At 41.7% G+C, this 12,956-nt stretch overlaps 2 protein-coding genes across 2 annotated transcripts in view; one reads left to right on the forward strand and one right to left on the reverse strand.

Moving 5' to 3' along the window:
* Nucleotides 1–11,740, reverse strand: part of LOC117500356 (tripartite motif-containing protein 16-like) — a 215,503-nt gene extending 203,763 nt beyond the window's left edge. Inside the window, exon 1 of the mRNA XM_034153216.1 lies at nucleotides 11,700–11,740. The gene's annotated coding sequence lies outside the window, so the exon portion shown is untranslated. The remainder of the gene's footprint in view (nucleotides 1–11,699) is intronic.
* LOC117500359 (tripartite motif-containing protein 16-like) lies at nucleotides 7,222–9,251 on the forward strand. Its single transcript, XM_034153219.1, has one exon. It carries the CDS (start codon nucleotides 7,270–7,272, stop codon nucleotides 8,935–8,937), a length of 1,668 nt encoding a protein of 555 aa, XP_034009110.1. The 5' UTR covers nucleotides 7,222–7,269; the 3' UTR covers nucleotides 8,938–9,251.
* Nucleotides 11,741–12,956: the final 1,216 nt, after the last annotated feature.

The raw sequence follows: 12,956 nt of genomic DNA on the forward strand, positions 1-12,956 counted from the left end.
TCGGCATCGGCATCGGCAGGAGTGGTAGTCGCCTATGAGTATTAGAATTTAGATTAACAAAGGCATAGAAAAACCCTGAAATATGTACTGACACAAAGCTACAACCCTCGATTTTGTAAGTAGTAGTAGTAAATACATACGTATATACAATATACAACAATACGCATAATGCAATTAGCAGTACCAGTAATAAAATAACTGAATAAATAGTAGTAGAACCTTTATTTAGGCAGGAAAATCAATTAAGAACAAATTCTTATTACAATGATGACCTGACAGGAGGCAAAAGGCGTCCTGAGGGGATGGGGTTTGGGAGGAAAAAAATAAAAAGACAGACTCCGGGCACTACAGAACCCAGGAGACAACACATTGACACAGAGCAGAGATGACAGGCATAGCAGTTAAACATATAACATCTCTAAAACAATATTGCTGTGGTTCAATCTGTCATTAAAATAATATAGAACATTCATCCATTCAATCATTCATTCCTTCATGGCAAGGATAACTAAGCTGAATAGTGAATAAAGTGATATGTGAAAAGTAAAATTACAGTGAAATTAAATGACAGTGCGTTCCTCACCACTGCGATCTGGCTCCTCTGTCCTCGTGTCTTTTGGGTCTGATTCCTCACTACTGATGTCTGCCTCTCTGCATGGGTCCTCTCTCCTTATTTATTCTGTCTCAGTCACCACTGCTATCTGGCTCCTCTGTCCTCTTGACTTGTGGTTCTGCAGGCTTAGTTCGACCTATGAATTTCAACAATGCTCCTGTAAAATATATAGATATATAGTATTATGGGTCAACATTAAAATAACATACACTGGAGAGCAAAATGTGAAATGCCATTGACTGTAGGCTACATATTATCCACACAATTGTCAGCAGGGGCAATAACAACTAAAATGTGAACTAACTTGAATGCATTAGTCCACAACACATAGCCTAACTAATGTTAGCCTACATAGTTACTAACATCAGAACACATAGTATTGGGGAATCTTATGTGTTTTGTGATGTTTGTGCTGGAGCCGTTTTATTCAAAACAGCACTCCGGTTAGAGTTGACACGGAGACAGGAAGTAGTCTTTGGACTTTATATTAGCTTGGTTCTGATCATCAACACAGAATACATCATGCTTGATGTGGAATCACATACAGGATGTTGAATGGGTTGATGAGTATGATGATAATGATAACGTAGAGTAGAGAATGAATGAATGGTTTCTGCAAAATACACAGAAATAACCATAACTAACCAGACTATGGTTATTAATAATAAGCAACAGCAATACTAATTGTTGCTAAAACACATTAGACACGTTGCAAACACACGGCTAATAAAAGCTAAGTTAGCATCTCATCTGAATAGCTTAACTTAGCTAACTAGCTAGCATTAGCTCAATTCCTGAACAACATAGCAACTAAAAACGGGACATCAAGACTCATTAACACACTGACTCAGCAGGACACTATGCATACAATCTTATAACATTACCAACACTAAAGATCTGCATAGCATTTTCGCTATGTTAAACTCCATTGACTTATGCTAAAATGTTAGCGATCTAAAGGTCCGCTATTTTTGGCTGTTTTGGGTCGACTTCAGTTGACTGTAACATCGAACATCTTCGAAATTGAATGTTCACAAAGCTGCGGACCGGTTATACACGAGGGAACTAACATAGCTAATTTAACTAACGTTAGCTAAAGTAGCTGGTGTAGTGCCGAGAGACGGGACATACGGATTAAGCAACTAGACTACTTGTAGTGTACATGCACAATTATTTCAATTTAAAATAGTTTTAAATGCTCACACACATACCTGACTCTGGTGCTGTATTTTCCTCTCGTTTCTTTTTAATTTTCCGTTTCGAAGCACCTGATGAATGCTTTCTCTTTGATACTCAGCGACAGAATCAACAGACAGAGGCAGCAACGCAGATTTGAATCTGCCAATCAGATCAATCTATTGCTGGAGAGGGGGGGGGGGCTCCCCGAAATCAGTCGGAAGTGGCGCATTCGAATACTGTTTGGGCTGTCTGCCGTGGATGGGCTTCGTTCCACTCCAAATAGCCGGTCGGCCGTAATATATGCATAGATATATATGCGTGCATATATGTATATATATATGCGTGCATATATGCATATATATATATATATATATATATATATATGTGAATATATATATGCATATATATATATATATATATGCGTGCATATATGCATATATATATGTGTGCATATATGTGTGTGTCTATATATATTTATAAACTGTATATTATTTTCCATCATTCAATGGACAATTTGTACTTTTTTTATATATAGGCTACCATCAAACATATGTTCATATAAAGTGGGTAACTATACAAAACGAAGTGAGATAACTGTTTATGAATATCTGTTAAATTTTATGTAAACTTGTGTAACTCATGAAAGATAAATGAGTGTTTCAATAAAACTATTACATATAAATGTATAGTGCAGTTTTTGTTTTCATTGCAATATATTTTTTTTATATGTATCAATATATAGCCATACATGGTCCATGCATATATTGCAATATATTTAAAAATATAAGGACTACTTTCCCATATATGGAAATGTATGATCCAATATATTGTATTATATTTACCAATATATTACAATATATTTTTGTTTCATAAGGGACATGTGTATATGTGTGGCACCCCTGGGATGTGTTTCCACATTAAAGAGATATGTATTATTATTGAGTGTTATATGCATTTACTTTTGTACATTTGTTTATTTTCATTTCACTAACGGGGTTGAGAAACACAGTTAGTAGTGAGGCGGAACGTTTGTGTTCGCTACAATGGTTCTGGGGTACCGGTTAGAGGGACGGACGTTTCCGGTGTTTCCTTAGAAGCGATCTGGAAGGAAACATAACACACCGTGTCCTCATTGGTTTGATTGATTGATTGAAAAGTTTATTAACAGCTTGTATATTGGGTACAGTACAGTACAGCTCAAAACATACAATTGTTAAGGGGATGCAGACCAGAGAAAGACTTTCGTCTTGTTTACATCAGGGTCCCCCATTTCCAATTCATCATATCATTTAAGACATATAAGACATATTTGACATACAGATGGCTTATTTACAATTTACATACAGGTGGTTTTTTACATACAGATGGCTTATTTACAATTTTCATTTTAGATTTCGTTCTAATACATCCTAACCGGCCATTTAAGACATACCAAGTCTACAGATATACAGTTAGTAACAGAGTCTAAAATGCGAGTATATACATAGATGGGGGGGGGAAGCTGTCCATTGTACGACAGGTTGAGATTTGTACCATTACCGGGGCCAGTTTTGCAATGCTTTCCCCCGAAGGTGCTCTTTAAGAGAGGTTTTGAAGGTAAGTATAGTTTTACTTTCCTTTACAGTTGTGGGAAGAGCGTTCCACCTTGATGTGGCATAATTGCGAAACGTGTATTCCCCTTTTTTTGTGCCAAATCTGGGTTTTACATGATTTGTGGAGCTCCCTCTGGTGTTATGATCATGGTATTCCTTGACCTTTGGGAAGAATTTTGACATGTACATGGGTACCATAGAGGTGTAGTGGATCTTGTAGACCAGGCCCATTGCAAGTAGCTGTACTCTGTCGTCTACTCTAAGCCATCCTAGGTTGTCAAAGTGGGCAGAGGTGAGGTGGGTTCTAGATGAAAGGTCAAGCAGTAGTCTGACCAGTTTATTTTGCGATGTTTGAAGTTTTATTTTTAGCGCCTTGGAGGTGCTATGGTACCATGACGTGCAAGCATAGTCATAGTACCCTTGAATGAGTGCTCCTGCCAGAGTTTTCAGGGTGTTTTTGTTTACCAGAGAGGAGATCCGGTATAGGAATCTAGTTCTTTGATTGACTTTTTTTATTACATTGGATGCCATTTTGTCACAGGAGAGGTTTGCCTCAAGAATAGATCCTAGGTATGTAATTTCCTTCTTACTTGTGACAATAATGTCACCCACTGCAACTGAGAAGTCGTCGGATTTGCTGAGATTATGTTTCGAACCGAAGAGAATGGACTCTGTTTTACCCAGGTGTAATGATAATTTATTATCGGCGAGCCAGGTGCAGATTCTGCCGAGCTCGGAGCTGAGGGTTTTTTCAACCTGCAATCTGCTCCTGTCAGAGACCAGCAGGGCTGAGTCGTCCGCGAACAGGAACAAGTTGCAGTCACATGCTGATGACATGTCATTTGCATAAATTAGGAACAGTAACGGACCTAATATGCTTCCTTGTGGAACACCACAGCTCACTGGGAGGGGGGGGGACAGAGTACCGTTTACCTCCACCATCTGTTCTCTCCCCTCCAGGTAGGATTGCATCCAGCTCACCGATAGTTTATCAAAACCAATTGCTTTTAGCTTGTCAATCAGAATGGGGTGATTGACAGTGTCGAAAGCCTTTTGTAGGTCCAGCATCACCATGCCGCAGTATTTACCCTCGTCCACCTCTTGTTTGATGTGGTCGTTCAAATAAAGAAGGCATGTGTCAGTGGAGTGGGATGTTCTAAAGCCAGATTGAAATTCATAGATTAGTTTCTTTTCTGCGAGGTACTTTTCGACCTGTTCATATACTATTTTTTCCATGACTTTCGAGATGGAGGTAAGTATAGAAACAGGGCGGTAGTTGCCTGGGTCCAATTTGCTGCCCTTTTTGTGCAGGGGGGTTACTCTTGCAATTTTGAAGTCTTTGGGTACTTTTCCCTGTTTTATGGAGAGGTTAATTATGTGAGCTATGACTGGTGAGATGGCGGTTGCTGTGTCTCTGAGGAATTTGGAGGGGATATTGTCGTGGCCAGTGGCCTTGTTAGGTTTGAGGGCGCTCAGTTTAATGAGTACCTCTGCAGTTGTTACCCTTGCTAGACTGAAATCATCTTTGCGTACCCCTAGGTTTTTGTAGTAGGTCATGATGTGATCTACTCCAAAAAGCCCTGAGTGGGAGGGTAATTTATTTACAAGAGTTGTGGCTATGTTTGTGAAAAAAATGTTCAAGTACTTGGCCACATCCAGTTTGACTGTGATGAGCCTGTTATCTGTCTTTATGTTTACGTTTGAAAATCTCGTTTTGAGTTTTTTACTGCAGCCAAGCTGGTTATTGAGTAATTTCCAAAGTTCACGGGGTTTATTTTTTGTTTTCCTCAGTTTTGTCATTGATGAAATTCTTTTTGGCAGTTTTGATCATGGAGCTTACGTCATTTCTTAGTCTGTTTCTTTCAATTTTTAGTTCAGTCACGTGGGCCTGGAGTTCACTGCTCGTGCTTTTGGAAAGCATTGACTGACTTTTATGAAACTCAGAGCATTTTTTGTCTCTGGTTTTCATGGCGGTCAGTATGCCGGAGTGCATCCACGGCTCAGCGCGATTTTTTACCCTGGTTGTTCTTAGGGGGGCCAAATCATTGAGTATTGCAGAGAATTTGTTTTTGAAACCAAGCCATGTTTCTTCAACTTGTGTACCACTGAGCTCATCTGACCAGTCCAGGCTCTCCAGTTCTAGGTTAAAGGCCTCGCTAGAGTAGTTTTTGAGGTCTCTAGATATGACTGTTTTGTGACAGCCGGCCTTTTGTTTTAGCTTTTTGCGGGTACAGAATATCATATAATGATCACTTAAACCGCATGCTATAACCCCTTTATTGGAGATCCTGGACCTGTCAGAGGTCAGAATGAGATCAATGGTAGTTTGTGTTGTTTCACATACCCGGGTGGGTTGGGTGATTAGCTGGCTGAAGCCGTGCAGATCACAAATCCTACTGAAGGACTTGAAGACGGACGTGTCTTTACGTTGCATATCCGTGTTCCAGTCTCCAATAATAATTGTTTCTACATCCCCCACATCAGCCAAACACCCATCTAATGTATCATAAAAGTCACTCTGTTCCGGTGGTCTATAGATTGTCCCGACTATTACAGATTTAGCATTGTCAAAAAGAATTTCAACCCACACAGATTCAATATTTTCATGATGCAGGTCAGTACGGTTTTTGAAATTGGTGTCTTTATGTATATACATGCAGACACCACCTCCATTCACGTTCCTGTCCCTTCTCACTACAAGATAATCTTCAATTTCAATCTCTGAATCTGTAATGGAATTGTCCAATTTGGTCTCAGAAAAGCATAATATGCTTGCCTTACCGTTCATGAACAGTTGCCTGAGTTCAGCCAGTTTGTGTCTCAGGCTGTTAGTGTTCAGATGAAAAATATGTAGTCCATTTTTGTTGTTTAAATGCATAATGTCGTCAGCTTGAAGATATTTGTCTTTGTCCGTTACAGCAAACGGCTTGCGGCCTGCCGTGGTGCTTGGAGCGGTGGGGTGGTGGGGGGAGGGAGGCTCCGTTGTAGCTTTAGCCGTCGATATGCTAGCAGGGTGGCTAACAACATGGTGGATATTTGTTCCACAGGATTGTTGGTCCTGTTTCGCCGGCGTAATACAGGTTAGTAAACTGTGCACACATCATAATGAATGCTCCATAAGGTTTGCCTATATAATGTGACGGTCCGCTAACAGTTTAAAGTGTTTGTAGTACTGTTTACGTGTTTAAAGGGGTGAAATAGTGTGTGTGTATCAGCATAGCTCCCCCGGTGCGGCGCCATTTTGGGGACAACGTGGTCTGCCCATGGATGTATAATAAGAGGGTCTGCCGCGTTAATAACACAAGTGTGACATTATTTCTGAAGGCTCCCGCACACAGAATATTTCCAGTACAGATATAGTTATTGTGAGTTTGGAATAAATATGCACTTTATGCAAATGATAAGTTAGTTACTGTTAGTAAAAACAGTAAGGTTAACACTGGGATGTTTCTTACACTAAGACTGAAATACTGAGTGTTAACATACTTATTATTCTCCAGTTTATGCATTTTAGTAACATGCAATTAATGGCAGAAGTTTAATTGTCACATGACTGTTTCAATGGGTCATGATATGCTACTTTTGACTTGCAGTATATAGAAGAGTAGTATTTAATACAGGTTTAATACTGTTGAAAAATGTATTTGAGGTACAAGAGATGTTTGCTGAATTTGAAATACAATTGAAATGTTTGTTTATGAAATGCATATTAGAGAGAGTTAATATGTTTAAATGATTTTGTTGTGTAATAAAACAACCAGAGAAGTGATCCGGAAGGAAACATAACACGCTGTGTCCTCATTACTCCTGTTTCACCTGATTAATACAGGTATCATCACTGCTCAGGAAGGGAAACTCAGACACTCGCTGCCACTGAGAGGTGAAATGGCGCAGAAAAGAGTTCAGCTGGACCGGGAAACCTTCTCTTGTTCGATCTGTATGGATCTACTGAAGGATCCGGTGGCTATTCCCTGTGGACACAGCTACTGCATGAAGTGTATTAAAGCCCACTGGGATAAAGAGGATGAGAAGAAGATCCACAGCTGCCCTCAGTGTAGGCAGAGCTTCACACCGAGGCCTGTCCTGCTGAAAAACACCATGTTAGCAGCTTTAGTGGAGGAGCTGAAGAAGACTGGACTCCAAGCTGCTCCTGCTGATCACTGCTATGCTGGAGCTGAAGACGTGGCCTGTGATGTCTGCACTGGGAGAACACTGAGAGCTTGTAAGTCCTGTCTGCAGTGTCTGGCCTCTTATTGTGACCAACACCTCCAGTCTCATTATGACGTAGCTCCATTAAAAAAACACAAGCTGGTGGAGCCCTCCAAGAAGCTCCAGGAGAACATCTGCTCTCGTCACGACGAGGTGATGAAGATGTTCTGCCGCACTGATCAGCAGTGTATCTGTTATCTCTGCACGGTGGACGGACATAAAGGCCACGACGCAGTGTCAGCTGCAGCAGAAAGGACTGAGAGGCAGAGAGAGCTGGAGGGGAGTCGACAAAACATCCAGCAGAGAATCCAGGACAGAGAGAAGGAGGTGAAGCTGCTTCAGCAGGAGGTGGAGGCCGTCAATGGCTCTGCTGATAAAGCAGTGGAGGACAGTGAGAAAATGTTCACTGAGCTGATCCGTCTCATGGAGAAAAGAAGCTCTGATGTGAAGCAGCAGGTCAGATCCCAGCAGAAGAGAGAAGTGAGTCGAGTCAAAGAGCTTCAGGAGAAGCTGGAGCTGGAGCAGGAGATGGCTGAGCTGAAGAGGAGAGACGCTGAGCTGAAGCTGCTGTCTCACACAGAGGATCACAACCAGTTTCTGCACAGCTACCCCTCACTGTCAGCCCTCAGTGAACCTACACACTCATCCAGCATCAACATCCGTCCTCTGAGCTACTTTGAGGACGTGACGGCGGCCCTGTCAGCAGTCAGAGACAAACTACAGGACGTCCTGAGAGAAGAATGGACAAACGTCTCACCGACTGAAGTGGATGTTTTACTGTCAGCAGCAGAGCCCACCACCAGAGCTGGGTTCTTCAAATATTCACAGGAGATCACTCTGGATCCAAACACAGCATACACATATCTGTTATTATCTGAGGGGAGCAGAAAAGCAACATACATGAAACAACATCAGTCTTATTCTAGTCATCCAGACAGATTCACTGCATGGCCTCAGGTCCTGAGTAGAGAGAGTCTGACTGGACGTTGTTACTGGGAGGTGGAGTGGAGAGGGGAAGGAGTTTCTGCAGCAGTCGCATACAAGAATATCAGGAGAGCAGGGGGTGGGGGTGGATTTGGATACAATGACAAATCTTGGTCCTTAGAGTGTAACCAAAACAGTTATTCATTTCATTACAACAGAATCAGCACTCCCGTCTCAGGTCCTCGGTCCTCCAGAGTAGGAGTGTACCTGGATCACAGAGCAGGTATTCTGTCCTTCTACAGCGTCTCTGAAACCATGACTCTCCTCCACAGAGTCCAGACCAAATTCACTCAGCCGCTACATGTTGGAGTTTTGCTTTGTGATGATGGAGCCACAGCTGAGTTTTGTAAACTGAAATAGCCTGAAGTCATTTGAGGAACTCTTCTACTTCTTAAACTCATTGTGTGTCCATCATTGTTCCTGAGAGCTGATTGTTCATGTTCATTCTCTTTTAATGCCTGAGTCTTCAGAGAGAAAGCACCAGAGCTTTTTCCATTGTAGATATTTTATTCTAAAGGTCTTTTATTTTTGAATAGTCTCAATATGTTGAATGCATGAATGAAAGTTTGAATAAGGAAACAAAACACATAAAAAAAAATCTATTTTCAAGGTGTGAGATGAGTGCCACATTTACATGTCTGTAAAAAATAAATGTTGCGGTTTATTTTGTTAATAAAAGAGCTAAGAGGACACAAGTTAAAATCTCAGTCTTTTGTTTTATTAATTATAAAAATATCTTATATCGGCCGATCTCTAAAAATGCCGATCGCATGATGTAAAATTATGACATAAAATACATGACACTTTTCCCAGTGCGCGGTAAAACAAGCTCGCCAACATGGCTTCACCAGTGTGGCAGTATTTTAAGGTGTCCGAAAATGACAATAAAATAGCGGTATGCAAAGTGTGTGTGAAGCAGAAATCCTGCAGCTCCACCCGCTGTGACGGACCGGTGAGCGGAGCAACACACAAGTTAGACCTAACACACTTGGCTATTTTATCTACCTCTGGAACAAGCTAAACTAGTTATAAATATATTTATTCTTCACTGTCGGGTCACTCATTACTGGATCAGTGAGCTGCATGAGATACTGACAGGCTGTCAGGGGAGAGAGAGCGCTTCCGCTCATTTCTCCCGTGTTATTATCCAAAGTTAATGTAAACTTCAATAATGTACTTAATTTGAATGTAATAATTATGTTGGTTGTTTGTGGAAGCGCCAGTGAATGAGTTTTAAACATCACTTTAAAATGGAAGATCCCCATAGGGGGCCTATGGGGATCTTCCCACTCGATCGGATCGGCGATCGGTATCGGCCGATACTGATTCTGGCGATCGGCCCCAAAATTGGCGATCGGAGCATCCCTATTGCTGTTAATGTTTCTATTGCACCTGCCGGCCACCGTAGGTTGTACATTTTCAATTTAAACATTGAGGTTAAAGTGATAAAAGGTAAAATAAATGTCTTGTTCTTCAGAGAGTGATGAAAACTGCTGCTACACTTTCTAGACCGTAAAACCGGGAGGACATTGAAACCAGAGCTAAAAAAAGGTGTACTTGTACAAGATGAAAAAGGCATCTCTTGCTAAGATGTAGCAAGAAATAAATAATGGAGGCTGGTGAGCCGTTTCTCCCATAGATATCAGGGTGTCCGCGGGGTCTTAAAAAGTATTAAAAGTTGATAAATAAATTCAGCGAAAATTGAAAACATTCCCAGTGCAAAAACAAATCTCTAAATAAAAAGATAAAACACTGGCATGTAATTTACGTTAGAATAAATAGAATGGTTTTGAATAATAGATGAGAGTAAAATCTACGTCACTTTACAGCCCCGCCCACTTTTGGGGAAACCAACGCTGTCATTTGAACGGCGATCAAGCCTGAAGCCACAGAGCTCTTCTGTTATGGCGCGTTTCCACTACAGCGCGGAGCACGGTTTAAGAGGGCTGTGACGTCAGCGGCCCGTTTTTGGTTGCGTTTCCACTTGGCCTAGTACCGGCCGGCGGGTCATAATTCACATTTTTTCTGGCCTCATAAAATCGTGGGTCTAGGGCCAGAGACAACGAGGCTGAGTCGGGCTGAGTATGCTAAACTAGAGAGAGAATCGCTGGCAAGGGGGCTACAACTACAACAAGATGGACATATTTGACCGTGATTTAATTGTAATACACGTTTCAAAATGATGCCGAAGTAACAACATACTGATACCGGTTACAGGGATGCAAACTTGTCCCCTTTCGGCGAAATTCGCCGTTTTGAATCCAAAATAGGTTGTTTGTGTGATTCATGTAGATCTGCAATAAAAATATTTTTGGGGTATGGGGGGGGTCTGGGACCCGGAGTAATCTGCGGCCGCGAGCTGTTATGTGCCATCATGACACGCATGGTGTTCTTTTTTTATATATTATAATGAAGCTCGAGCTGTGTGCTTGAGTCTTCCTGCCTGTCGGCTCTGCTCATGGATGTATAATAAGGCTCTGCTGCTCCGGGATGAGGGTCTAGCTTCAGCAGCTACATTACCTACGGTGCGTTCGTTAATATTAACTGTGCGGTCCGGAGTCACTGTGGCACAGACTGGACCGCTGGTGAACAGCTGTTAGAACGGGCCGTTCAGGTGTTCAGAGCAGAGCTCCCTGTTGGAGCGGTAGAGCGTGATGTGCACTGAAAAGTGTTCCTGTCGCAATATTATCGTTGAGCTAGCTAACTAGCATACATTGTCACTATCTGCTAACGTTAGCTTTAGCCTTCGTTTTCCAATAGTTTTTTTCATAGGCTATAAACAGGTGGTATAAGTATATATCTTGTACTTGAGTAAAAGTAGAAGCACTCAGATCTTGTACTTGAGTAAAAGTAGAAGTACTCAGATCTTGTACTAGAGTAAAAGTAGAAGTACTCAGATCTTGTACTTGAGTAAAAGTAGAAGTACTCAGATCTTGTACTTGAGTAAAAGTAGAAGTACTCAGATCTTGTACTAGAGTAAAAGTAGAAGTACTCAGATCTTGTACTAGAGTAAAAGTAGAAGTACTCAGGTCTTGTACTAGAGTAAAAGTAGAAGTACTCAGATCTTGTACTAGATTAAACCTTATGGGGCATTCATTATGATGTGTGCACAGTTTACTAACCTGTATTAAGCCGGCGAAACAGGACCAATGAGGACACGGTGTGTTATGTTTCCTTCCAGATCGCTTCTAAGGAAACACCGGAAACGTCCGTCCCTCTAACCGGTACCCCAGAACCATTGTAGCGAACACAAACGTTCCGCCTCACTACTAACTGTGTTTCTCAACCCCGTTAGTGAAATGAAAATAAACAAATGTACAAAAGTAAATGCATATAACACTCAATAATAATACATATCTCTTTAATGTGGAAACACATCCCAGGGGTGCCACACATATACACATGTGCCTGTTGATTGTGTATATATATGTATATAGGTTTCAAGGCTTTTATTGTCATTTGTACATAGCTACAGTGTAGATATATGTCAATGAAAATCTTAGGTCACAGGCTCCTCCAACAGTGCAACACAATATAACAGATACAATAGTTAAAATAATGCCGCCCCCCTCCCTGTGAGCCCACTGTGCTCTGATTGGTCAGCTCGCCCACTCTGTTCTGATGAGTCCACCACCGTCACAGCGGAACATCAGTGATTATGTGTTACAATGGCATTAGCAACCAGAAAATGACACCAGTAATGACAAACAGATGAGAATGCTGCGTGGGGTCTGGGTGCCGTGTTGGGGGGACGTTGCGGGGCTCGCTGCTCCGCCCTTTGAGGCTCGAGGAGCAGACAGTGTGAGCTGTATTACTGGTGTTGTTTCCTGGTTGCTGCGTGGGGTCTGCGAGACAGCGAGACACCGTGGATCTCAGCCTGAGCACAAACACAGTGTGCGAAGATCCGCGCAGCACCGCGGCTGAGAAAAGATAAGGCTGAGTGAGTGTGTGTGTGAGGAGCTGTTACGTCACTATGCCAGTTACGTCACCATACTCAGCAAGAAAAAAATTGAAAAATTAAAATCTCCAACGAGGCGTTCTGGGCATAGACAGGTATTTTCTGTGTTAGAGTTTTACTCGCTACAGGGTGTACTTTGTGAGTTTTTGACTCTCCAGACCGTTTACATGCATACAAAGCTACATAACACACAAGGGGATGGGTAATAACCAGAAAAGCATGACATGGGACCTTTAACACAATTCTCAAAACCACACACCAAATTTCTCTTGCTAAATGAAGCACTGCAACCAAAACTGCATCAACACTTACCAAAACCTAACTTTTGCACCAAATGGCACACACTTCACTTATAGTGCAAGACACTTTGTCCAACTACACATGTGGTGCTTACTGTTATGGGCTTTCTTCTGTATGTAGA

This window comes from Trematomus bernacchii, unplaced genomic scaffold (assembly GCF_902827165.1).
Source record: "Trematomus bernacchii unplaced genomic scaffold, fTreBer1.1, whole genome shotgun sequence".
NCBI classification, from domain to species: domain Eukaryota; kingdom Metazoa; phylum Chordata; class Actinopteri; order Perciformes; family Nototheniidae; genus Trematomus; species Trematomus bernacchii.